This window comes from Sebastes umbrosus, chromosome 16 (genome assembly GCF_015220745.1).
Source record: "Sebastes umbrosus isolate fSebUmb1 chromosome 16, fSebUmb1.pri, whole genome shotgun sequence".
In the NCBI taxonomy this organism is placed as follows: domain Eukaryota; kingdom Metazoa; phylum Chordata; class Actinopteri; order Perciformes; family Sebastidae; genus Sebastes; species Sebastes umbrosus.
The window spans coordinates 5,346,042-5,373,926 of NC_051284.1; the positions used below are offsets into that span (position 1 = coordinate 5,346,042).

The 27,885-nt window shown below is 40.0% G+C and overlaps 1 protein-coding gene across 1 annotated transcript; it reads left to right on the forward strand.

Moving 5' to 3' along the window:
• Nucleotides 1–1,290: 1,290 nt before the first annotated feature.
• nol10 (nucleolar protein 10) lies at nt 1,291–27,885 on the forward strand. Its single transcript, XM_037746862.1, has 21 exons — nt 1,291–1,500; nt 2,489–2,534; nt 2,629–2,727; nt 2,838–2,915; nt 3,006–3,043; nt 3,649–3,785; nt 3,920–3,985; nt 5,788–5,848; nt 8,536–8,621; nt 8,885–8,963; nt 10,476–10,625; nt 11,503–11,569; nt 13,034–13,086; nt 17,591–17,717; nt 19,491–19,570; nt 21,010–21,108; nt 21,455–21,547; nt 23,249–23,425; nt 24,922–25,235; nt 25,543–25,645; nt 27,033–27,885. The coding sequence occupies exons 1-21, from the start codon at nt 1,435–1,437 to the stop codon at nt 27,291–27,293; spliced, it is 2,280 nt and encodes a 759-aa protein (XP_037602790.1). The 5' UTR covers nt 1,291–1,434; the 3' UTR covers nt 27,294–27,885.

Consider the following 27,885-nt stretch of genomic DNA (forward strand, 5'->3'; position numbering starts at 1 on the left):
AAAACTTTGTAAGAAAGTGTATATATTAAGCCACACTAATATAATATATTATAATATAAAATATAAACCTCCCATAATAACCTTTCAGCTGTCAATCACTCGCAAACTCCGATCAAACGGTCAAACTAGGCAGCGCTGATCGAATATGAATCAATATTCTGTTACTGTAATAACTATTTCTCTCCTCAAATGTTTTCAGAAACATCTTGTAGTGTACGGTTTAGCTGTGAAATGAGAAAGTTTGCTTCAGCTGATGGGCGGTGCTTGGTATTTCCTCAACAGATCTCAACATGGCGGATCTGATCTAAATATTCATTCACACAGATAGCTATGCGGGAGCAATTTGGGGTTAAGTGTCTTGCTCAAGGACACATTGACATGTGACCTGGAGCAGATAGATATATATATATAATATATATATATATATATATAATATATAATATATTATATATATATATTATATATATATTATATATATATATATATATTATATATATATATATATATATATAATATATATATGATATATATATATAATATATATATATTATATATATATATCATATATATATATTATATATATATATATATATATATATATAATATATATATATATATATAATATATATATACATGATTGAAACCATTATATATCATATATATATGATATATAATATATGATATAATAATAGATATATATGATATATATATATATTATATATATCATATATATATATCATATATATATATGATATATATAATATATATATATATCATATATATATATTATATATATATCATATATATATATTATATATATTATATATCATATATAATATATGATATATATATATATATTATATATATATATATATTATATATATATATATATATATATTATATATATATATATATATATATATAATATATATATATATATATGATATATATATATAATATATATATATTATATATATATATCATATATATATATTATATATATATTATATATCATATATTATATATGATATATAATATATATATAATATATATATATGATATATATATCATATATATATATGATATATATATATATTATATATATAATATATATATATGATATATATATATATATTATATATATAATATATATATATATCATATATATATATTATATATCATATATTATATATCATATATATATGATATATAATGGTTTCAATCATGGTTTAAATCCAGAATAACTTTGGAGAGGAGGGGGAACTGTGTTCAGTCGGTCTTGTTTCTACTCGGACCTATTTCGCAAAACTCCCTTGACTTCCTGTTTTTACTCGGAGGCAACAACGTGGGTCCAGTGCAGCTCACCGGTCTGGTGTGTAGTAGCAGGATCAGTATCAGTGTTATGTGTAACCAGAGTCTGGTTCGCTCTCCACCATGCAGATCTCTAGTGTGAATGACGTGAAGATCTATAATCTCAGTCATGGAAAGTCTCTTCCAGAGGTAAGAAGCTCCTAATGCTCCTAAAGCTGAGTTACATTCATCATGTAGGAAGTCTCTGCTCACACTGAGGCACGCTAGCTAGCTAACACAGCTAAGCTGTGACAACACTAGTCCTGACTTTGTTTATTGAGAAAATGTCAATGCCAAACTCTACTCAACAACACACCACCTTAATACAACGGCTCGTATAAAGGAACACACCTAGCTCTATAGTGCAGCACCATTTGAGCCTCTTGTGTTCAGCCTTCATTGTGACATGTCAGTAAATGCTGTGCCAGGAGTATTTATTGGTCTTTTCCCTTGGAGGGCCAAAACTGGAACTCAATGGAGGGCCACGGGCCAAAATGAAACACCTAATGTATTGTATTGTTAAGATGCAAAATGATACTAGGATCCCAAGTTCCCATGTTTACTGCATTCAAAAAAACTGCATGTTTCCCCCAAAACTGCATGTGATTATTATAAAGTGTGCATGTCTGTAAAGGGGAGACTCGTGGGTACCCATAGAACCCATTTTCAGTCACATACAGTATCTTGAGGTCAGAGGTCAAGGGACACCTTGACCAATGGCCATGCCAGTTTTTCCTCACCAAAATGTAGCCCAACTGTAGAGTGTAAGCCTCCTTCCTGACAAACTAACATGACATGATTGGTATAATGGAGTCCTTAGGTTTTCTAGTTTCATATGATGCCACTATCTTCTAACCATAAACCCGAGCCTGGTACGGACTCCAAAAGACAGTAAAGTCGGTTGGGTCTTTTAATAAAAAAAAAAATAATTTGCTAACATCTGGCGGGCCAAATCAAACCTGATGGCGGGCCAACTTTGGGCAGCCCTGGTCCAGACTAAAATAAACCCAACAAAGGTCAGAAGAGAGTAATATGAAACACAGCTATACAATTTGAAAGTATTGCTGTGACTAAGCATTGCTTAATTGGTCATTTGTTTTAATGCCAAATCCTAATCACCTTTACCTCTTCAACGCAGTGGCTGTCAGATCGGAAGAAGAGGCAGTTACAAAAGAAAGATGTTGGTGAGTTGACCTCTACAATTTCAGCATCACAGACTGGTTCATTGTTTTTGAAATGTATCTCATTTTTTGTGACTTTTCATATATTTTTTTCCAGACATCCAGCGCAGGATTGAACTCATCCAGGACTTTGAGATGCCCACAGTGTGCAGCTCTATCAAAGTGTCCAGGGATGGTCAGTTCGTCCTGGCAGCAGGTAAGACGCACTGTTTCAACAAACCTTCATTAAAAGTGAGAGTGACATCAGATGTCAGTCAGAACAGGCCTCCAAGAGTATTTAGGTGACATGTTTTCCATTAATTTCAGGCACTTACAAACCCAGGATACGATGCTATGACACCTACCAGCTGTCTCTGAAGTTTGAGCGCTGTCTGGATTCAGATAGTAAGTTAATAGACACACTTACTTGTTGTATAGCATGCATGTCATGTACTGTATGTCTAAATTGATGAATTGCTTTTCTCTTTCTCAAAGTTGTGGCTTTTGACATCCTATCTGATGACTACTCTAAGGTAAGACATACAGTACAGTAGTATGAGTGCCTCATACAACCCTATTTCAAAACACCCAAACTATCCCTTTGAAAGAAGTGTGAGGTTATCAGAAACTAGAAGAACTAGACATTAAAGTTATCCAAATGTTCACAGGGGTCCTTAGATGTAAGAGTTGTAGTTGTAGTTTTTAATAGGACAGACCTTTTCATGATTAAAACATTTTATTTTATGGCTTATAATCTCATACAGTTGGGGGAAAAAAATTGGTCAATATAGCCAATGAAGACAGGTTCCTTTTCAGCAGAGGAACCACCTATTAATTAACTGCATATGTATTATCTGTTCAATCTCCTAGCACCGATCATATTAACTTCCACAGAGAAAGCATTGCTATCTTTACTACTAATGTACCACACTGTCACTGTCAACTAGTACTGTTTTACACAGTAAATTCATAAATAGCATAGCTGGTTATGGTTAGAATATACTTGATTAACTTAACTGTCAAAATGGGAATGCAATTGAATTTCCATGTTTGTCAAGTCAATCCTCTGTGTTCTCCAGCCTTCTTGACTACACTTGCTTTTAAATTCACTGTCTGTCTTTTGGGTTTGTCTGTACAGTTGGTGTTTTTGCACTGTGACCGCTACGTGGAGTTCCACTCCCAGCATGGACACTACTACAAGACACGTATTCCAAAGTTTGGACGGGACTTTTCTTACCACTATCCCTCCTGTGACCTCTTTTTTGTGGGGACAAGGTGAGAGCGTGATCGATTGATAGATGTGGAGGCACTCTGTTATTATTTTGGCATGTTTTTAGATTCCTCTCGTGCATGTCGGAGGAATATGCTGGCTGGACGACACTGTTTGATGTTTTTGTTTTCATTTTCAGTTCCGAGGTGTTCAGACTGAATCTGGAACAGGGCCGCTTCCTCAACTCACTTCAGACTGATGCTGTGTACGTATAACAAAAGTGTTTGCCATCACTGTTGATAGTTTTTATCTGCAGCTGTACTTGTCTGATCCACTCTAGATTCAGCCAGGTGAAAATATTATAATTGTTATACCACTTAAGTGTATTACTGAAGCCGAGATGTTTTTATGCTGTTATCTCGAGATCACAAGTCAATTATATCATTATCTCGACAAAAAAACAACCTTGTTATCTTGAGATAACAAGATAATTAACTTGTTATCACAAGAAAACCAAAAGCACAGTTCCTGCATTAAAACGGCCCAGATCGAGCTGACCGTGACTACACGTGTGACTCCGTCTGTTTTTCAAAATAAGGTGTTAACAAGGATACATACAAAATACATAATATGGAAATAAGATTGAATGGATTATATTCACAATAAGTATAAACATGTTACCCGTGTCCCTTATGAATTAAAAAAAAAATACCACTAAACTATGAGGGGAAAAAAATAAATGAATTATTTCTGACAATGACTTTTACATTTGAGTTGAAGACATCTCTTACTGACTAGATTTGGAGATATTCCAAAGTAAAAGTCCCGTATTTGTACCTTGAAATAGCTAGGCTACATTTTTGAATACTTGAGGTGCTATAATAACTGGACAGTGACTGACATATTTGACTTCAGGACAACTCTGACTACATACATACTGAAAATCAATTTCTCTATCAATGAAGAGATTTTCCAAAGTAAAAGTCCAACATTCCTACCATGAAATAGCTACATTACTTTTCAGATCTGAAATCATTTCATTATGTATGTAGTCATCCTGAAGTCAAATATGTCAGTCATTTTAAGGAATTATGGAACAATGTGTTTTTGTAGCACCTTATGTTTTCAGAAATGTAACTATGTCAATGTAGAAATGTTGGACTTTTACTTTGGAAAATCTCAAAATCGATACAGTAAAAAAAAATCTTGATTTTCAACATGTATGTAGTCAGCGATGTCCTGAACTGAAATATATTAGTCCTTGTCTGGAATTATGGAGCAAGGGTTTTTATAGCACCTCAAGTATTCAGAAATATACCTATTTCAAGGTAGAAATGTTGGACTTTTACTTTGGAAAATCTTATAATTGATACAGTAAAAATGCCTCATTTTCAGTATGTATGTAGTCAGCAGTGTCCTGAACTGAAATATATCAGTCCTTGTCATGAATTTATGGAGCAAAGTGTTTTATAGCATCTTACGTTTTCAGAAATGTAGATATGTCAAGGTAGAAATGTTGGACTTTTACTTTGGAAAATCTCAAAATCGATACAGTAAAAAAAAATCTTGATTTTCAACATGTATGTAGTCAGCGATGTCCTGAACTGAAATATATCAGTCCTTGTCAGGAACTATGGAGCAAGTTTTTTTTATAGCACCTCAAGTATTCAGAAATGTAGCTATTTCAAGGTACACATACTAAAGCAAAAGTCTACTTTGGAATATCTCTAAATTGATACCGTAAAAATGCTTGATTTTGTTTCCGTATGTAGTCAGAGATGTCTTCAGCTAAAATGTCAATCAGTCATCGAGGAAACGTCGTTTTGTTTTCTCGTGATAACGAGTTAATAATCTTGTTTTCTCAAGATAACAAAACTTGTTTTCTCAAGATAACGTCACAATTAACTCATGATGTTGAGATAACGGTATTAAAAAATAATTGCAAGCAGAGCCGTTCTCTGCTTCTGTAGTCTGTGGTGCGATTTGACATTGACTGATAAGCCCTCTGCTGTCATTGCTCTCAGCTGATGTTCACGCCGCTTGTTTTGTTTTTTCTTGACTTCTCAGGGAAAACAATGTGTGTGATATCAACCCCGTCCATCATTTGTTTGCCACAGGAACCTCTGAGGTAAGTGCCATAGCAGGCTGTGCGTGAAATGAGGCACCGGTTATGAGCAGACTCAAATGAAACTGTGACTGTGTGTGTGTGTGTGGGGCCGTTCATCGCTTATTGCGTTTTAGAATCATATACTATACTATAAATCTTAGTTATGTTTAGACCTGCAATGATTATACAATTAGTTGTCAACTATTAAATTATTCGCCAACTACTTTGATAATCGATAAGTCAGTTTAAGTCATTTTTTTAAGACAAAAAAGTCCAAATTCTCTGATTCCAGCTTCTTAAATGTGAATATTTTCTGGTTTCTTTACTCCTTTATGACAGTAAACTGAATATCTTTTGAGTTTCGGACAAAACAAGACATTTGAGGACGTCATCTTGGGCTTTGGGAAACACTGATGGACATTTTTCACCATTTTCTGACATTTTACAAACCAATTGATCGAGAAAATAATCAACAGATTAATCGACAATGAAAATAATCGTTAGTTGTAGCCCTAGATATGTTAATAAAAATATAGGCCCCTAATAAGGATTAAAATGTCTTTGGTGAAATATATCAGAAGGCTTATTTTCGGACCATGCTGTATTAGGTTTCTTTGTGCTTATAGTAAAACAGAACAGTTCAGTTATTATGCCACAGTGAGTTTAACTTTCATTGGCTGTGTTCAGTAAGACACGGCTGGATTTTCATATTCTTTTGTTAGATGGTTCAGAAATTGGCTTTATTTGTTTTTGAGTTCCAGTACGGTGGATCTTTTTATCTTCTCTCATTTCTTTGATATGGTATTGCTATAGGCTTCACACACCAGCTGGGCTGATAAAAATAAGTGTGCTACAAGATGCCTGAGTGTTAAAGTTCAAATTTGTCAAACCGTCACTTACATTAGGAGCTGCCAACATGAGAAGTTCCCCGTTGCAGCTTTGTATTGGTATTAAACCAAGAGACACCTTCTGGCAAGAACATTGATTTTCATGCACTGGTCAATTTAGAAATGTTGGGTTATTTTCCTTCCATAACATGTCTTCTTTCAGACTAGTGGAAAGAAAACAACCAAATTATACACATTTAGGTGTTCATTTTACTACTTTGTCTATTTGTGTATTTGCTGATTTCTCCTACATTCACCAAAAGTGAACATTAGATAATGTCTCATTTGCATACTTTTAAACATAACATTTAAAAAAAACAATACAAATGCAAAAAGTAATTGTCTTAATGTAAGTAATCAACTGGGGAAGTTTCATGGCGATATCTATTAGTTCGACATTTTCACCCTAATCCCATTTAGTATCTTTCAAAATGTGTGGAATTGTACAATCCATATTATCTATAAAAGCCAATTTCTCAAAATAGGTCTTTTTCTCAGACTCTGAGCCTGAAATCTCCACTTCAGTAGCACTAACATGTATGTATATTCTATATATCATATACTGGTATTTTAGTTCCTGTTTAAGTTTTTACCAATTTGTTGCTGCATTAAAAAGGTTTAAACTTGGAATTTTAATTCCTGTTAATTTTGAAGATTAATTACCAAGTTGCTGGTGTACAATTTATTATTTTAATATTAAATAACAATTCAGTAAATTTATATCTACATATTTATTTGTTAGATTTTGTTTTACAGAGTTAGGAAAGCAATGTATAAGTCAAGCCATGAGGCTTATTAGTTAAACACTGGTATCGGTATCAGTACTCGGTATCGGCCGATACCCAAAACCCAGGTATCGCTATCGGGACTGAAGAAGTTGAATCGGTGCATCCCTTCTATCTACTGTATATTCTGATGGTTTTTACAGAGGGGTTTGTTCATAATATCATTCATTGCCTGACTTATAGAACATTTCATTCCCTAAAAAACATGGCGAAAATTACTATTTTTTAGGGCTGTTGACAGTATTTTCTGATTTATGTAGCAATAAAAAGAGATATCCAAAATCCCCTATGTAAAAACCGTTGACTCTAACGTGTAAAAAAAATGGAAAAATAATTTTGAAACTGGTTTTATCCAATGTTCACATTTCTGGAAATGTATGCAAATTAGCACATTATTAATAAGCTAATGCCTCATTTTCATATTTAAACATACACTTTCAGAAAACTTGTATTCCAAAAAATAATTGTGTTAATGTAAGTAATCAACAGGGAAAGATATCTATGAGTTAAAATTAGGGCACTCAATCGATAAATTAAAAAAAATGTTAATTGTGATTAATCGCAAATTAGTCACACATTTTCTTATCTGTTCGAAAAGTACCTTAAAGGGAGATTTGTCAAGTATTAAATACACTTATCAAGATTGGAGCGGGCAAATACAGTATACTGTTTTATGCAAATGTATATTTATTATTGGAAATCAATTAACAACACAAAACAATGATAAATATTGTCCAGAAACCCTCACAGGTACTGCATTTAGCATAAAAAATATGCTCAAATCATAACATGGCAAACTGCAGCCCAACAGGCAACAACAGCTGTCAGTGTACAAAACAAATTTGCATGCAATTTGCAACGCGTTATTATCGCAATAACTTTGATAGCTCTAGATAAAATATATTTACCCTATTCAAATGTAGTGTCTCCCCTTAAAAAACATATTTTTATTGTCGTGAGATGGAAGCTTCCTCACATCTTTCGTCCCCCTGCATTTGTCTGACTTGTCATGACATCTCTTCCGTTGGATTACCAGGGACGGGTGGAATGCTGGGACCCTCGTGTCCGGAACAGAGTGGGCACGCTGGACTGCGCCCTGAGCAGCCTCGCCGAAGGAGCAGAGTACGTACCGAGCTGCAAACACGGAGATGTCAAACGCTGATGTCAGCCTGACCATGCATATGTAGCCACATGGCGCTTTTCATCCGCCGCACGAAAACAAGCTGCAAGCTGTGCACCATTATGGTCCACTTTAGAAATATCCAGCTCTCATCTGATTCACAGTTTGATCCTGTTTCAGAGCACTGACAGCGTTAATTATTATGTCATATATTTTGTTTTTGTGCCTCACTTGTGTTGTTCTTGTTGTGTTTTTTTCTTGACAGAGTCCAAAGTTTGCCTTCAATTAGTGCGCTGAAGTTTAACGGCTCCCTCTCCATGGCAGTGGGCACCAGCACAGGACAGGTGTGACAAAACTATGTTTTTAGCTATGACATTATTTTCATACTGGTCTATGACTTTGTTCTGCACTTCCCTCTCTATTTGTTGTTGTTGTAAACTATCAGCTGCCCACACGGCGTGAAATTCTGCCTCTTCTTCCTGAGATTAGTCGACTCACGAAGAAGTGGCTGATGTCATTCAGTCTCCTCTAAAAAGTTACGCTGTTCTCAAGACAAGAACTGAGTTTTCACTGAAAAGGTCAGGAGCAGCCAGTGGCCTTGTGATGTCGCCTCTTTTGGTTTAGTGTAGCCATGTGCTGCTGGTTTTGATGACCGTTGCAGTGGAGGATAGTATAATGGTCTTGAAACACATTTGGAAGCCTGCTACATGCAGAATGAAATACACTAGTGCAGTGCCCGTTCAGAGCGCGTGCCCGTCTAGCGTCTGGTCTCGGCCCCCAGAGGTTCTGCTTCGAGGACCGCAGTACGGCTGCTTGTACACGACAAGTGTGAAGTCGATTGGATGAACGGTTGTCGAGATACGCGCATACATATACACACAGACAGATGATGTATGGAACATCAACAATACAAAAAAGTAACTTTTTCCAGCATAGTCCAGAGATGTTCTGTACCAAATTTGGTAAAGATTGCTCGAAATCAGTAGGAGGAGCATCAAAAACTGATCCGAAAAAATCGATTCACCTATGTATCACGATTTTCTTTTTTTTACGATTTTGAAATTGATTTTGCCAGAATGAATATATTTGCTTCATTTGAGTCTATGTGGGGGTAGAAGGAAGTTACCGCTTTTATTGTTGTAGTCTGAGTAAAGTGACGTCATATCCGTACCGTATCTGAATATCGTATCTAAAATAAGGTGTTAACAAAAAGAACTATATACAAAATACATATATGGAAATAAGATTGATTGGATTATATTCACCGGAAGTATAAAACATTACATGTCTCTTATAGATTAGATAGAAAATACCACTAATTTGTGAGGGAAATGTCTTTATTCTTTGATTTTTGGGTTGCTCGAAAAAAATGTATAAATAATTCCTGACAATGATACTGATATATTTGACTTCAGGACATCTCTGACTACATACATGCTGAAAATCAAACATTCTTACTTTATTAATTTAGATATTTTCCAAAGTAAAAGTACCCAGAAGTGTATGAGTCAACTTTTCCCCCACGGTCTAGTGTTTAAAAAGTTAACAAAAAAATCGCAATAAATCGTAATATCGAATCACAACACTTAAAAAACGCAATACATATCGAATCGGCACCCAAGTATCGTGACCCGCAGAAAGGGTTCATTAAGTTTAAAAAGTTACAAATCAAAACGTAAAGTTCATTGTTATAGCGCCACCATCAGGCCAAATTGCATCACATTCGACACTGCACTCCCTTGGGTCCTGAGCAATACACCCGCTAAGTGTGAAGTAGATCGGATGAGCAGAAAGACAGACGGAGGTTCCTCGCTTTATAGTTAGATTTGTGAATATCGGTGTTGTTTGTCTTGAAGGTGCTGCTCTATGACCTGCGCTCCAACCAGCCGCTGCTGGTTAAAGACCACTTCTACAACCTGCCAATCAAGTCACTCAACTTCCACGATCAACTGGACCTGGTCGTGTCCGCCGACTCCAAGATTATTAAAATCTGGAACAAAGACACGGTAAGATTCAGTAACAGCCATTACAGGACCTGACTTAATAGCTAGTTCACACTAAACGACTTTAGGCCTGATTTCCCGCTCCCCGACAGTTTTTGGAGCTCCCGGACAAAAGCCCCAGATCAGATCAGAGGCAAATCCTCGTTGGCTCGTTTTCATATTTGTATATTAGGGCTCGTGTTCACCAAAGCCGTTTTTTTTTTCAGCTGAGACGCTTTGGTTGAGTCTGGTTGCCATGAAACGGAGTACATAAAATATCGGCACAAGGTAGTGCATGCTCTGGCCCTTGCTCTGGATGAAGGGCAGGATGAAGCATGTAGAGAGAGAGGACAAACCTACGTGGGTTGAGGAGATTTTGTGGGCGAGGAAACATCTCGGCGACTACCGTCATTTGGTTCAGATTCAGATCAACTTTATTATTTGTTTGGTCCAGTGCTCCAGACATGAGGACAACATAAAGTCCACAGTAAAAACAATAGTATAACATACACAATAAGACCACGACATACTCATAATAATAATAAACACATTTGATCACGTCTTTGTGGTAAGCTATTTGTCCCGCCCCTCCTCCGCTGTCATTCGACGGCTGGGTAAAAAGGGACCGTGTCGAACGCAGCGTTTTTAACCAAAGTGAACTTTTCAACTCTGCAACCAGAAAAAAAACACCAACGTGCAACCCTCAGCGTCCCACGGTGCTGGCGTTTGTAGTATAGCGTAAATATGCGGTGCTCCTATTGCAAAGAATTAAAAATAAAACGCTGGCCTCAGGAAAGAAAATGCTTTGGTGGACACGGCCCCTTAGCGTTTTCAAGCGTCCTTACCCTAATATCAGGACTTGACTGTCTAGACTCTTATTTCTTCTCTCTATTCACCACAGGGCAAGGCCTTCTCCTCCATACAGCCTCAGACCAACATCAATGATGTTTGCATCTACCCTAACTCAGGTGAGAACAACTTCTGCATCAAGATCATGACATAAGATGAATGTTATTGGTCCCATGCAGGTAAAATACAAGCCTGCTACAGCAGCAGAATGCACAAGAGGAGATACAGCTTTAAAAAACTAGAATACGAAATACACAATGAACATCTGCTGGATATAAATGAAACATGAAAATAACTATATACTGTACACCAGCATAAATAGTAACTTTAAAGAGTATTGAGACAAACATGGTCACTAATAAAGAGAGGAGGGCTCAGAGAGGAATGAAACCGGATGGTGGGTCACAACTTCTAGTATTCATGCAGCCGTCTTTCACCTCCGGGTGGCGCCATGTTACAGTTCTAGGAGTTCACACACTTTGACTTTGACTATGCAGTTATGCCTCTTCTGTCATTGCATACCAATTGGTGTTCACTAAGAACATAACTGAAAGTGAACTTTGACCTTGAAGTCATTATTTGGTCCAGACTTTCGATCTGAGGTTTTGTTTTTCAATTTGTTTTTAAATGACGTTTCATGAATTACTCACCCCGGGGTGTCAGTCAGAACACACTGGAGACAGGAGACAGGAGGGAGCTGGTGATGTCTTGATGAATTGAAGTAAATGAGAGGGCCGCGTTTAACAACAGCAAAACTATATCAAATCATCCGTTTACAAACTCTCACACAACTCGTGCAGTAGAATCCAAACCTCATTTATCCAGTCGTATGCTCTCTACTTCCCACAAGCATGCATCATCACTACAACCTTACTATTTAAAACTAAAAGCTTTTAAAACAATTTAAAAGCTGCTTATACATCCCCTTTTTATTTTCTAAAAAGGGGATGTCTTTATGCTGCATTACATCCCCTTAAAAGGGGATGTAATGCAGCATAAAGGGTTAAATACGGACATACATTACATCCCCTTTTAAGGGGTTGTAAATGCAGCATAAAGGGTACAATACGGACATAGAAAGAAAATAAATAAATAAATAAAGAGATAAATATTAGAAATAAAAGAAATAGGAAAATATAATAATAATAATAATAAAGATAAATAGATACAAACTTATAATGATAAAAAACAATAATAATAAATAAATAAATACATACAATGACAGCACAGTGGTACAGATTAGAGAGCCTGTGGGAGAATATTCCTACCTACATTTTTTAGCTCACAAATTCTAATGTTTTGTCTTTCAGCTACCAAACTGAGTTTTATAGTTTTCTTATTCCCTTCTCATTTTTTGTGGACGTATGTTTATTCTGCCCTAGGATATTCAGATTCAAATCTTTATCAACCACTTTTCACTATTTCACATTTCACCAGTTTAATTTTTTAAAGTGTAACGGGACCTTCAAACATGCAACGACTGGAACTAAATTCAGGGTTTACACCACAGATGAGCTCTATTTATATCTGCCCCCGCTTCCGTCCTCACATTGTTTTGCCTGCATCCTGTGTCTCATTGTCAGGGATGCTCTTCACCGCCAACGAGGACCCCAAGATGAACACGTTCTACATCCCGGTGAGTGCGCAGGCGTTTCCATTCCACACTGGTGACTTTACAACCCGCGGCAGGACAGGTCATGTTCACATCCTGTTCATCAGGTGCCGGGCTGACGAGCACACATGTGAGACAGTTACTTTATGGTGCAATAAAGGATATGCGATGTTACAGAACACCTGTTCGTACACGCTTTAGTGTTTCAGGGGTTTGAGGACTTGTGTAGGAGAAAGCAATCAATGAGCGTGTGTGGGCAGTTTGTTTTCACTTTCATTACTGTGGTTCTCACAAGGCCGCTGCATAATGAGTAAGGCTGCTGTAGGCTTGTTGGCATCAACAGACTTGTCCTGTGACTCTGATATGGTCTGACAGTGTTGGTGTGTGTTTGCGTCTGTGTGTACAGTAAACTAGATTTTGCTTTGTGTAAATGAGTAAAATCCAGACGATGATTGACATGGATGTGCTGAACTTTGGCCCTACTGTCCTGCATTAGAGAGAACAATGCATCGCTTAGCTGTCGGATCTACAGCTGAAATGGAGTTGGACTTGCATTTATGTAGCGCCTTTTTAGTAGGGATGTTAATAATTAACCGTTTAACCGACATTAAGCATTTTAACCTATCGGTTAAAACGGTTAAAATAAATGTTAATAATTCATTAAAAAGCTGAGAAAAACTCATCACTTGAAGGGGGAAAAGCTGGTCCACCTTAAGAGCATACCTTAAGAGGTAGGGCCGGCGTTACAGATACAGGAAGTTGGTTCCAGTCTATAGCTCGCTCAAGCGGAGGAGTTGTAGCCTCGTAGGATTTATTCACCGACAAATAAACTGTACACACACTGTCTGCTACACCTACGTTCACAGCTATAACACCGCCGACAACACAGTCGGTCGTAAAACTTGATGAAGTTACGCCCCGCTAGAGCGTATGTGTGTGGCTACAGCGGGCACGAAGCCAACGGCAACGCTAGCAGCTGCATAATGTAGCACAAACGCACACACTGTTTGTCGGACAATCGCTATCGTTAATCCGGACAGACGGAGTATCGTTACGCTGGCCAGACACACAGCGGACAACCTGCTAAACTAAACTAAATGTGCGGTGGAGACTTTTACTGGGAAAGTGGCCGCCTGCTAAATTAACTCTCCCAGACGGTGAACTGGAGACAGTGAACGCAGCATACGCTCCCGTACGGGTGAACTGGGGACTCCATTGTCTTTTGTGCTCATACACTGCAGCTGGCGCACCGCTGCTGCATGCGAGGCACAAATCTTGTCGGTTAACGGTTAATAATCGGTCAGCGAGGGTCGGTTATCGGTTAAGAAAATGTTTCAAAATTAGCATCCCTACTTTCTAGTCTTCCGACCACTCAAAGCGCTTTACACCAAATGTCAACATTCATCCATTCACACACACATTCATACACTGATGGCAGAGGCTGCCCATCAGGATCTAATCTAAACGCTCAGTCACACACCGATGGCACAGCCTTTGGGAGCAATTAAGGGTTCAGTATCTCGCTCAAGAACACTTCCACATGTGGACTGGAGGAGCCGGGGATCGAACTGCCAATCTTCCAATTAGTGGACGACCCGCTCTACCTGTAGGCCCTGATGATGGTCGGCCGTCAGCCAGTTTGGGGCTGTCGGTGAGCGTCTGTCGGCCTAGTTTTTGCGGTGTGTCCCACGCCGTCGGCTCCAGCCTGCCAATGTTGGAGGTTTTTCATTTTCATCTCATCCGATCATTCCAATACACGGATATTTCCATAGCAACATGGCCATCTGGAATGAAGCTAAGTGGTGAGCGAGAGCGGTGTGAAAATGGTCGACAGACGCCGCTTTGTTTCATGTACGTATCATAACGGCTTGTATATCCGCAGTCCTCGGTCTTCCGGTTTCCCTTTTTGAATGACGAATACAGACTACCGCCACCTGCTGGTGTGGAGACTTATTTCATCTCACTAACGTACGCGCTAACTGGCCGTTGCCTGTAGTCTTTGCGGTATGTTCAAGTGCAACTTGTCGGCCAAGACAAAGGCGACGTGAGACACAACAATCAGCCTTCGTCGCCGCTAGTTCTCTGATGTCGGTTTAGTGTGTCTGGGCCTTATGAGCCACAGCTGCCCCAAACTATTTCGCTCATTTATTAAGTTGAGATTTCTTTGATGGACTTGTGCTTTAGGAAATTGTGACAAACATTTCCTACTACTTTCTTACATTGAATTGGCCAAACAATGAAGCAATAAATTGAGAAAGAAATTGAAAGATGAATCGATGGTGGAAATTTAAATTGATCGTAATGAAAGTAATTGTTAATCGCAGCCTTAGTTGGATCAGAGGATCAGTACTATTGTTGTTGTCTTGTTGTGAAGCTCAGGTTCATCATGTTCCCCAGAAATGTGCATGAACATTATAAAAAAATAAAAAAATACGGTGTGCTCTCCTGCTTACAAAGGGGTTACATACCTGTATTCTAACAGCGCCATAAATTACATTTATACAACCACAATAACCAAAAAATCTATTTCAGATCTAACACTATTCTAGTAAATTAAGACCAACTCTTTTAATCTGATCTATTTTAATTTAATCACTTTTTTCAATTTGAGATTTTGTTTGAGGATTTGTTCTTTTTTGATAAAATATGATGACAGCCATTTGTAAATATCCTTTTCCTTAAAATATCTAAATAATAGTTCATGTTTAAGCTTTGCAACAGTGGATATATTACACTGAAGGAATATTTAAACTTAAACTACTGAACTTCTTTTTTGTTCATATGAAATGTACCCCTAATTATAGAATGACCCATATGTCATGTCTACCTTGAAAGACTTATGGGTTACTGCAATGTCCCGTCATTGGGACTTTACTGTATGTGATGAGGCCAGTCCTTTATTTCAGCTCTCTGAACAGTATTTCCTTGGTGAGACTCAGAGGGATACTTCCTGGCAGTCACATGTAGGTTTGCTGCGGGGACAAAACTCTGTCTCAATCAATAAACCTACAAACCATGACGAAGATAACTGCTCGTTTTGGCTGACTCAGACTACTGAAGCAGCACAATAGTTGAACTTTAGAATGCCTTTTTACAGAACAAGGGTTGTGGATTTTGTCCACATCACTCAGAGCCGTCTCTTCTCGCAGATATCGCTTTACAGCCAGTAAGGACAAAAGGAATGATGACATGTTAAGCAATAACGCTAATTTCTTTAACGCGTTAACGTAACTTGCGATTTTTAGGTTGTAGCGGGCTCAGTTTTAAAGCTAGAGTGAAGATACTGCTATCATATGAAACTACAACACCTACTGAATCCATTGATATCAACCAGTCATATTAATTGACAACAATGAGGCTAAATAACGCTCCAAACTCACACTACATTTTGGTGAGGAAAAACTGGCATGGCCATTTTCAAAGGGGTCCCTTGACCTCTGACCTCAAGATATGTGAATGTAAATGGGTTCTATGGGTACCCACGAGTCTCCCCTTTACAGACATGCCCACTTTATGATAATCACATGCAGTTTGGGGCAAGTCATAGTCAAGTCAGCACACTGACACACTGACAGCTGTTGTTGCCTGTTGGGCTGCAGTTTGCCAAGTTACGATTTGAGTATATTGTTTTATGCTAAATGCAGTACCTGTGATTGATTTCCAATAATAAATATATACATTAATTTGCATAAAGCATCATATTTGAAAAGATTAAAACTGTGTGATTAATTTGAGATTAATCACGATTACAAATTTTTATGAATTGACAGCCCTTGTTAGAACCAAGATCCCAGGAAGAGCGCGGGGCTTTGAAGCACATTTTCGTAGTAGCCAAATGGTGGAATTACAACTTCCGTGTCCGTCACATGATGCCATTGGGCCCAAAAATATTTTTTTGACTTACACTGGTAAAAAGACGTCTGCAAATCAACGGATAATTTTATTTGATGTAAAACAACTTCCCAGTATGGACACTGGAATAACCCTTATTTAAATCATCAGGTCCTAAAAGTTGTAAAATGCACTAAAAGTGAATCCAGAGTTATTTCCCTTCCGCGGGCTGGGAGGCGGGGTTAAAGGAAACGATACTGCCCCTGCTCTGTGGGCCCAATGGATGCGGAAGATCGCTGGCTGATCCGGGTACTTTATCACTCGGCAGTCGAGCCATTTTGGCATCATGCGCCACTGAGCAACATTCATATGAATGAACGACAGCCCGCCTCCGGCGCTGTATTCAGTTCTCACTCTACATCCATGAAATTGAGTTCCTTCTTGACTGCTCAACCTGAGAAGCAGTGACACTCTGCTGTGCCGATGCTTTCGTTGCACCCGTTTCGGGTTACATGTCCGCACACTTCCACGCTTCTTTGGAAAAAAGGTACAGCTCAGTCATTCTCTATCTGGTGCTGGAAACATGAGCTCGGACAGTTGGCCTATTTTTGTTTCAACAAATACATGACAGGTTTCGTACTTACTCAACAGTCTAAATCTGAACCAAGGATGTGTGTGTGTGTGTGTGTATGTTTAGGCCCTAGGTCCTGCACCTCGATGGTGCTCCTTCCTCGACAACTTGACAGAGGAGCTGGAGGAGAGTCCCGAGAGCACAGTGTACGACGACTACAAGTTTGTGACCCGGAAGGACCTGGAGAATCTGGGTGAGACCTTGCTGCCTTAATTTCTCCTCAGGAACCTCACTGCATGTGGAAACAAATGTCAAAGCTCTGCAACTAATTACACAGAAAAGACTTCCCCCAAAACCAAACGATCCCAATTACTCTTTTAGTTTGAAAGCACAGAGGGTAAAAGAGAACCCTCTATAAAGAGGGAATTTAATCCCAGCCCTGAAATGAAAACCCCAAACTATGAATCAATCTGAGCCACTTTGCCGCCTTAGGGGTTTTGGGTGGCTAGACTACCTAACTACAAGCCTAGAGAATGATTGAGAGGTTTTACGTAATGAAAAGCAGCGTGTGTGTGAAGGGGGGGGGGGAGGTTGGATGTGTGTGAGGAAGGAGGGTCGGGGGAGTGGATACTGGAAGGGTTGAATGAACATTGGAATGCAGGCTCAGCAGTAAAGAGATCAAATGACAAGAAGCAGAAAGGTGGTTGGCTGCTGTGGAATAAAAGGCGAGGCGGGGGCAGGGAGGGGGGACGGCAGTGTTGATTTACAGAAGCTGTGTAACGTGGCTCTGTTATGTAACCTTGAGGAGGCCCGGCCTAGAACACACCGACGGGAGATCCTGGGAATTTCATTTCTCCATGTCCCTCTTATCTCACACGCTCTCACTCGCCTCAGGCTTTGACGTAATACATGTTCTCCAACAATCACCCGTGCACGTTGCTGCTCACACCTGAGAGCGAGTAATCTCACGCTGGAGATGATCTCATTTCAATCGCACGTTTTTTTCCTCATACATTTTGAACTAAATCTCACAAAGTAGTTTCTCTGTTGAACAAATTTCTTCTCAGGTAAATCCTAAAAAACAAGAAGACTTAAGAGTCTACAGTCACGCTAGCGGCTCTGTGAGGTCGTACTTTGGCAAAGCTGTGTTTTTGAGCTAAATGCTATCGTTTGCACCATGTGTGAACTGTTCAAAGACACGAGCCAAGAGGCTTGCTGGTTAGGGCTGCAACGAACGATCATTTTCATCGTTGATTATTCTGTCGATTATTTCCTCGATCAATCGATTAGTTGTTTGGTCTATAAAATGTCGATCAGTGTTTCTAAAGCCCAAGATGACGTCCTAAAATGTCTGGTTTTATTCACAACTCAAAAGATATTCAGTTTACTGTCATAGAGGAGTAAAGAAACCAGAACATATTCACATTTAAGAAGCTGGAATCAGAGAATTTTGACTTTTTCTTTCTTACTCAAACCGGTTCATCGATTATCAAAACAGTTGGGGATTAATTTAATAGTTGACAAATAATGTTGCAGCTCTATCACCGGTGCATCACAGACGCATCCCAGTCTAAATATCAGTGTAAAACCCTTTAACTTTAACCCTTTCACAGTGTGTTTTCAATTCATGAAAGTTAATTGCAACATTTTTGGTTGCCTAAAAACGTCTTATTCAGCATTCGGTTTTACTTAGCTCCACCCTCTCATGTCACTTCTGGTTGCAAAAAACCATGATGGCAATGGACAAAAACCAAAATGCCAAACTCAAGGCTTCAAAACCGCAGTCCACAAACCAATGGGTGACGTCACAGTGACTACGTCCACTTCTTATATACAGTCTGTCATTGCCATCCATATAGACACTGCTAACATGGCTAAAAATGTCTAGATGTTTCTACACAGAATTTCTGATAAATTCTACTTTTTCTCTGAAATGGTTTGCTTGAATTTTTAGTTTATTTTTATTAATCTATATAGCCAATTTCCCATTATTGTGATAACTTTGCTTTTTCTTTATTTGTGTCAGGTTTGACTCACCTGGTGGGATCGTCTCTCCTGAGAGCCTACATGCACGGCTATTTCATGGACATCAGGCTCTATCACAAGGTAAGGTGTCTGACTGCTATACAGGGATGTCACAATACCGGAAATGTAGTAGTTGATACCAAAACCAGTGAAATTCCACGATTCCTGATACCCAATTCGATGCCACGGTAAAAAACAAAAACAAAACAATAAATCCCATGTACTTTAACATACACTCCTTTATCACAGTTTGCATACCGGCTTTTAAAAATGTATTATTAATCCCTGATGTTCTGCCTCAAGGTTCTCCCCAAAAACAGCATTTTACAAGATCACATTTTAACTAGGGCCGTCAAAGTTAACGCGTTAACACAAATTTGTTTTAACGTCACTAATTTCTTAAACGCATTACGCAACTTGCGTTTTTTATGTTGTAGCGGGCTCAGTTTTAAAGCTAGAGTGAAGATACTGGTATCATGAAACTAGAAAAACCTAAAGAATTCATTGGTACCAACCATGACATACTAGCTTGTTGTGAAGAAGGTTAAATAACACTCCAAACTTGTGTTAAATTTTGGCGAGGAAAAAGTGTTATGGCCATTTTCAAAGGGGTCTCTTGACCTTTGACCTCAAGCTATGTGAATGAAAATGGGTTCTATGGGTACCCACGAGTCTCCCCTTTACAGACATGCCCACTTCTTGATAATCACATGCAGTTTGGGGCAAGTCATAGTCAAGTCAGCACACTGACACACTGACATGTTATAATTTGAGCATATTTTTTTATGCAAAATTCTAAATTTTAAGGACAGTACCTGTGAGGGTTTCTGGACAATATTTGTTTTGTGTTGTTAATTGATTTCCAATAATAAATATATACATACATTTGCATAAATCAGCAAATTTACCCACTCCCATGTTGATAAGAGTATTAAATACTCGACAAATCTCCCTTTACATTTTGAACAGATAAAAATCGTGCAAATAATCGCGATTAAATATTTTAATTGATTGACAGCCCTAATATGAACACATCATTATAACGTTAGAATTTACCTATTTTTTACTGAATAGAGCTTGAACACATCATAATGTATGTGTAACGCAACCCCCGTTAACGTTAGCTGTTAGCTCTGTTATTTAGCCAGGCAGCACTGTGCTGCTAACAGCTAACGTTACCTAGCGCTCCTCCTGCCGATTTCAACACAGATTTGTTCTTCACAATGTAGCACTATCAGAGACACTTTCTCTGGTCCCTCAAACAATGGGATGCCGTTAGTCTCGGTGCCTGTGGTACTGTAGGAAAACAAGTATCATCACGTTTTCAGAATTTTGGCATCGACTTGGTACCAAAGCATCGGTTCTTGTGACATCCCTACCAGCTATATCAACTTTGTGTTAACTTACAATAATTAGCTGAGTCGTTTTCGAATTCTGACCGATCATGACATAACAGACAAAAACCTTTTGTAAGAGTGTCTCAAAGATTTAACACTTTTTGCTGTTTGGTTTGGCCGCAGGTCAAAAGCTTGGCCAATCCTTTCGCATACGAGGAGTATCGCAAGGATAAGATCCGCCAGAAGATTGAGGAGTCCAGGACCCAGAGAGTGCAGGTCAAGGTGGGTGTCTCGTCTCTCCACATAGTGGTTACAGCTTTACCCGGTTTGTAGAGTAGAACTGTTCCAATCTCTGGCCCTGAGATGTATGCATGTTTGTGAAAGGGAGAAAAGCAGTTCATGTAGTAAAATGTACCTTTTCCCTTGGTTACTGCGTGTGAAACTGTTCAACGCCTGAATGCAAAGCGTCTTCACATCCTGTCACGCCCATCCCAAAAGTTTAAAACAAATACCGTTCAGCTTAGTAATAACTTGAGTATGTCTATGCAAATGTCCCGAACGATGCTGATAGGATCTCATTGCCTGTTCCCTGTGTGTCTAATCAAATGTACAATGTGATCTGAGACAGAAGCTGCCCAAGGTGAACAAGGAGCTGGCTCTCAAGCTGATGGACGAGGGTGATGACGAAGCAGAGCTTACTTCTAGGAAAAAGAAGGGCAAGGTAGGAGAACATAGATTACTAAATCATGGTTATTATGTCTTCATTTGCTCTTCTCAGGTCTCTGGATTTACTAACTCTAAAGATATTGTCTTCATCACAGCAACATGCCGTAAAAACTCATCATCTGTCATGAGTTTTTATTTATTAGGGCTCGAGCACAAAAGTGCCAGGGGCCCAATTGTATCCCTGGAGTGCAAGGAAACCTATTGTTTTTGTAAAGATTATAATTTTTCTGCTGCCAAATCACATTTTTGAGGGGCTTGGGATGCACGAAAAATTCAGAAAAATTGGGACACACTTCAGAACCGGTGAAAATGTAATAGTTCTGCGGTGATTGGACTCGGGCATGGCAAGCGGGCTCCATAGCGCCCCCAAACGCAAGCAAGAGTTGCGAAAATGTTCTTTGATGTTCATGAAATTTGGTTGGATCATTGTTCTCATCTGTAAGAACATATCAACATTTTTTTTTAATTCTTTCACCCAACAGGAAGTCAGCCATTTTCATTTTACAAACCCATGTTTGAGGACTTTAGGATGCACAAAAACTCACAAAACCTCAAACGTTCAAATTAGTAATTATTTCGAGTTGATGTCGTAATTGGTCTTGGGTATGGTATGTGGGCTCTATAACGCCCCCTAATTACTTTTAGCCTTTGAACGCATTTTTGACGCCCTTGAATACTGGAACACTCTCGAAACTTGGTGCATCCATCAAAACCTGTGAACTTTTGTGAGAATATACAGCGATTGGGTTCAGGCGTGTTCAGCGAGCTCCATAGTGTGGCCCTAATGCGCGGAAGGCCATAGTTGGAACAAAGTTGCTCTGATATTCACAAAGTTTGGTACCCACATTGCTCTCATCATTTCAGATATGTTTCCGATTAGCTTTCATTAGCTCCGCCCAACCGGGAGTCGGCCATTTTGAATATTATACTTTTTTCATAAATTTAATGCAAACTCAAACTCCTCCTAGAGGGTTTATCGGATTTGTTTAAAATTTGGTTTGTATAACCCTCCGGCTAATATGACGCTAAATTGCGAAGGAATAGTCGATACCTCAAATGATGATGTCATAGGTCATGTGACAATACGGCATTTTAGGCACTTTACAGGTATGGAACTTTTCGAAAGTCTTCCAAAATGTTTCAACAGATCCATCTCAAATTTGGTCAGCAGAATCTCAACACCTTCATGATGGTAAATTGCGAAGCTTTTGGGTATTCGTGGAACGGCGTTGCCGTAGTGAGGCGGGCAATTTGCATGTTTCACGATGAAACAGGAAGCTGTTGCAATTGGACTTAACATGGTCCAATCAGCCCCAAATTTTACATACTGGATAAGAGTCCAGGCCTGACGACATCTACATGCCCATATTCAGTTATAGTCACAGCACCACCTACTGAAAGCAGAAAGACAGCCTTATGTGACAAAGATCATCCGATTTACATGATATTTACATGGTGTGATCTACACCTGATATACAGCAACATAGTGTATAATTAGTGTGTGTGTGTGTGTGTGTTCTCTAGCACCACACAGTAAAGTTGAGAACTTTGTGTTTTATGAAATTGAAATAAAATTTTAAAGTTTCTTTCTGTACCTGTTTAGCCTGATATCTTTTCCACCACAGCATTTGTAGGCAAGAGAAAAAAACGTCAACCCTAATCATTTCCCCCCCATCTCAACTTTTCAAACCTGCAGGCTCTCCCCAGCGTCCTGGGAGACGACCGCTTCAAGGTGATGTTCGAGAACCCGGACTACCAGGTGGACGAGCAGAGCGAAGAGTTCCGCCTCCTCAACCCCATCGTCTCCAAGGTCGGACAGAAGAGGCAGAAGAAGCTGCGTCTACTGGCTCAGCAGGCTGCCGCCTCCCAAAAGGTAAAGCTTTTGTTAATACTCACGCGAGGCACCGTGGCGCGGACCCTCCACAGAAGGCACGCGCACAATCATACACAAAGGCGTTTATGCTCAACGCTTTGTTATTTGCAATATTCTCCGAAAAGCCAGAGGGCAGACGGACAAAAGATTTTGTGAAGAAGCAAAAAGTCAACGAGTGTTACCGGCAAAACGCCCATAAAACCAACTCCTTAATGCCGAGGAGGAGTTGTAATTAACTGTAAACTCATATCTCATATTCACTGACATACTTTATCACCTTTATACCATCCCTGTAAAGATAGGAGTCAAGTAAATGTATTATAATGAAACAAAGGTTGAAAGGTTTAGAGCTAAAGCTAAAGTGAAGATACTGGTATCATATGAAACTAGAAAACCTAAGGAATCCATTGGTACCAACCATGTCATACTAGCTCGTCGGGAAGGAGGTTAAATAACACTCCAAACTTGTGCTAAATTTTGGTGAGGAGAAACTGGCATGGCCATTTTCAAATGGGTCCCTTGACCTCTGACCTCCAGATATGTGAATGTAAATGGGTTCTATGGGTACCCACGAGTCTCCCCTTTACAGACATGTCTACTTTATGATAATCACATGCAGTTTGGGGCAAGTCATAGTCAAGTCATCACACTGACACACTGACAGCTGTTGTTGCCTGTTGGGCTGCAGTTTGCCATGTTATGATTTGAGCATATTGTTTTATGCTAAATGCAGTACCTGTGAGGGTTTCTGGACAATATCTGTCATTGTTTTGTGTTGTTAATTGATTTCCAATAATAAATATATACATACATTTGCATAAAGCAGCATATTTGCCCACTCCCATGTTGATAAGAGTATTAAATACTTGACTAATCTCCCTTTTAAGGTGCTTTTTGAACAGAAAAAAATGGGCGATTAATCGCAATTAACTCCTTTTTTTTAACTATCGATTGACAGACCTGATATATATATGTAATAAAAAGGTAAATTATATATAGGTAAAGTGACCACAAGTCTTGTGGTGTGTTGTATGAAGCTCTCCCTGAGCCTGGTGGTGCGGAAATCACACACGCACACACCTAATTTAGGCCTATAGCCACGTGTTGCAAAATGATTCATCACTTGACATGACTAACTGTCTGACTCATTCCACTCAACCATAAAATATGCAGGTTGTGCAACGAACTGGCAACCACTTGTTGTGAAGTGAATGCAATGAAACGGGGGAGGGAGGACGCCACATCTAGCGGCGGAATGTTATCAATGTTATCAATTGTACCTTTAATTGGTTTGTGCCAGAAGGGAGCGGCGTAACTAAATAAATATTATACACTGCATGAAGAGTGATATTAGCTTGCGGCGCTCATCTGCTCAAGTGAGCTGTGTTTGCACATACTGTATGTCCTATATACAGTGTATAGGAGGAGGCTTCAGGCCTGTCCTCGGTGCCAAGAAAGAATATCACACTAATAACTCTGTAACGTCTTCCATCCAGGCGGATGAAGACGACGAGGAGCCCGAGGGGCGAGCCAGCTCCGAGGAGGAGAGCTCCGACGACGACAAGAGCTGGGTGGAGGAGGTGAGGGAGCAGCGGAGGTTGATTCGGGAAGAGGGCCGCGACCGCCGCCGGCTGCAGAGGAAGGAAGCGGACCGCAACACCGTCCTGCTGGAGAGGGAACAGAACGGAGGAGAGAAAACCTCAAACACGGCCGACAGCAAGAAGACAAGTCAGCCTCAGTATTATCAGATCAAAGCCGGGGAGGAGTTCAGAAGTTTTAACGATATGGCCCGCAAGCAGCGACTACAGAAGTATGTCTTTTTGGATTATGTATGAAATGGGACTGTTAGAGAAGTGCTGGCTTACTGTGTGGGATCAGACTATTATTCAGATTGCTTCAGGATTTGCAGCTGTTTACGACGGGGGGGGCGGAGGGGGGAATAACCTGATCTGTTCCAGTTATGGAGGAAACGTTGTGGTGCATGCTATCTCTAAATGAATAGATTTACAAACTCACTGGAGTTCTGAGCCAAATGACACTACTCTCTGACCGAACTGTATCCTCTTTGGTATATTGTGTCTGAGGAAATGTGTGTGTGTGTGTGTGTACTCTTCCAGGGCTTCTTTGGAGGACCGTCTGAAGTTGGAGGAGAACTCTGGAACCAGCAGCATGGCCGACACTGCAGTGGGCAGCAAGCAGCTGACCTTCACTCTCAAAAAGGTAAACTGTGACCGCACCGTCCTCTGTGTCTCCTACAACTCACTCCTATCACTCCATTGTTTGATGCAATGAAGTACAGATATAAAAGCCCAAACCCTGTTGTCTACTGTAAACCAACTAGTGCAGCAAAAAAGGCCCAATTGACCTTAGCATCGGCCAGCTCCGAACAAGGTTCAGACAACTATATAGCTCTGTTCCATAGACTCCTGCAATCGTTTCAGATTTTCTTCATTTTCAGGCTGTTTTTTTTGTGGATTTCGAGCTAGTCGTGGTTAAACGCTTTGCCTGGGGCATGTGTTAATAGTGATACTCGTTACCCGGAGAGGTTGGAAGGAGATATATACTAGGGATGTCGAGGTGAGGACATTTTCCCACCGGTTAATAAACCTGTGACAACACCGGTGTTACCGATTACACCAGGCATTTTACAAGAAAAGACAGCGCTCAACATATGTAGCGCGCTGACTCTGATCTGTACCCCCGGGTGGCCGTGTGTCTGGCCTCTCCAGTGGAGCTTTAGCTGCGGAGCCGCAGGTTTCCACCCTGGAGCCGCTGCGCCGCGCACACCGGCTGCAACCGATCCGTCCTCCTCACGGCGATTGCCTCATTAACGTTCTGGATCTCTTATAGCGTTGGGTTTAAATCCGAAGTGTCGCAAAAAATAGGCGCTTTTGCTTTGACACCAAATTCTGCGCCATCGTCTTGTCTGTCAACTCTCTCTCATCCCGTGTGTGTGAAATCGGAGTCCTGCTGCTCTGAGCTGAGACTCCGTACGAAGCAGACACTTTCACTTTCAGATTGTAGTGTCCGTCACCCGAATATGTCTTGATAACACGGCACTGCTACGCAAAAATGAACTAAATGTGTTTTATTTCTATAAAAAAAAGCAAAACGAAGGTGGGGGTGGTGTGCCCAACCACCGTGTAACACCGTTAACTTCTATGCTATGCCAGCTACTGAAGGTATACCGAATGTATACAAATGCTGCTTTTGCTTTGTAAGGATTGCAACAGTGAATAAAGACCTACCCGGCTTTCCAGGAACAGTGTTGTTCCTTTTCTTTTTAACCTGCTTTTGCTGCTGAATCAGTTTGACATCCTGATAAAACCTTCAAACGCATATAGTAGATCCTTCTGTCTGCTTCGCTCTGAAATCGCTTTTTCACAAAAATATTCTGGATATATATGCAGGGAGTGCAGTTAGTGACAGTGTGGGCTATATGCAGCTCTGGCAGCTTGACGGAGCAGCAGCTGCGGGGGCTTAAGCGAAGGGTCAATTGTGGGTTGTATTCATTCAATGAAACATTACAGCAGTCGTCGTTGCAGACACACACCTGGCACTCTACTGAGTTGTTGTTTAACATGCGTCATTCTGTCCTCATTTGCAGTCGGAGCAGCAGACGAGGCAGCAGCAGGCAGAGCGGGAGCACCACGAGGAGAGGAGGAAGCTGAGGCGCTCGGCCGGACACCTGAGCAGCGCCCGTGGCGGGAGAGGCAGGGGCGGCGGCTTCAGGGGCGGCGGCGGCGGCAGGGGCGGCGGCTTCAGGGGCGGCGGTGGCGGCAGGGGCAGGGGAAGGGGAGGAGGAGGAGGGAGAGGAGGAGGAAGAGGAGGGAGAGGAGGGGGAGGAGGAGGGAGAGGCCGGTACTGAGAAGGGCAGCCTAGTCCTCATCCAGGGCCTTTTTGTCCAGAGGCAGTACCGACACAGTCAAGGTGTTGTAGTGGCTTTCATTAACTCAACATCAAGCAAGTTGAAGAATACAGATTTTTACACTCTAGAGACAAACTAGAGATTCTGCACAAGTGGCAAAGACTGACATTGACAGATAAGCCTGCCCCTTTCCCCCGCTCCTGGGTGGTCTGTGCCATGTGTTTAGCCGCTCTCTGCAAATTCAGAGCACATTAGAAAAGATTAACTATGTCGCCACCTGTGTGCTTACGCCATTATCCGAAAGTACCTCGACTACATCCTCTTTTTTTTTAGCAGCAGCGGCACCAGACCTCCGTCTCTTTAGAGATATGAAGAGCTGAAAGGACTTGACATGACCTGCCTTGTCTCAGGCGTCTGGTTTCTCACAGCTGCTCCTCAGTTGAGCCGACTATTTCAGTTAATGGATAGGAAGGAAGTTATGCTTGTGCAAAAAAAAATGTATTTTTTAATGCTCTTTGTTATTAATGTATATTGTTAAGCCAACGCTGGATTAACAACACTTGTACTATAAATTATATTTGGTACAACACTT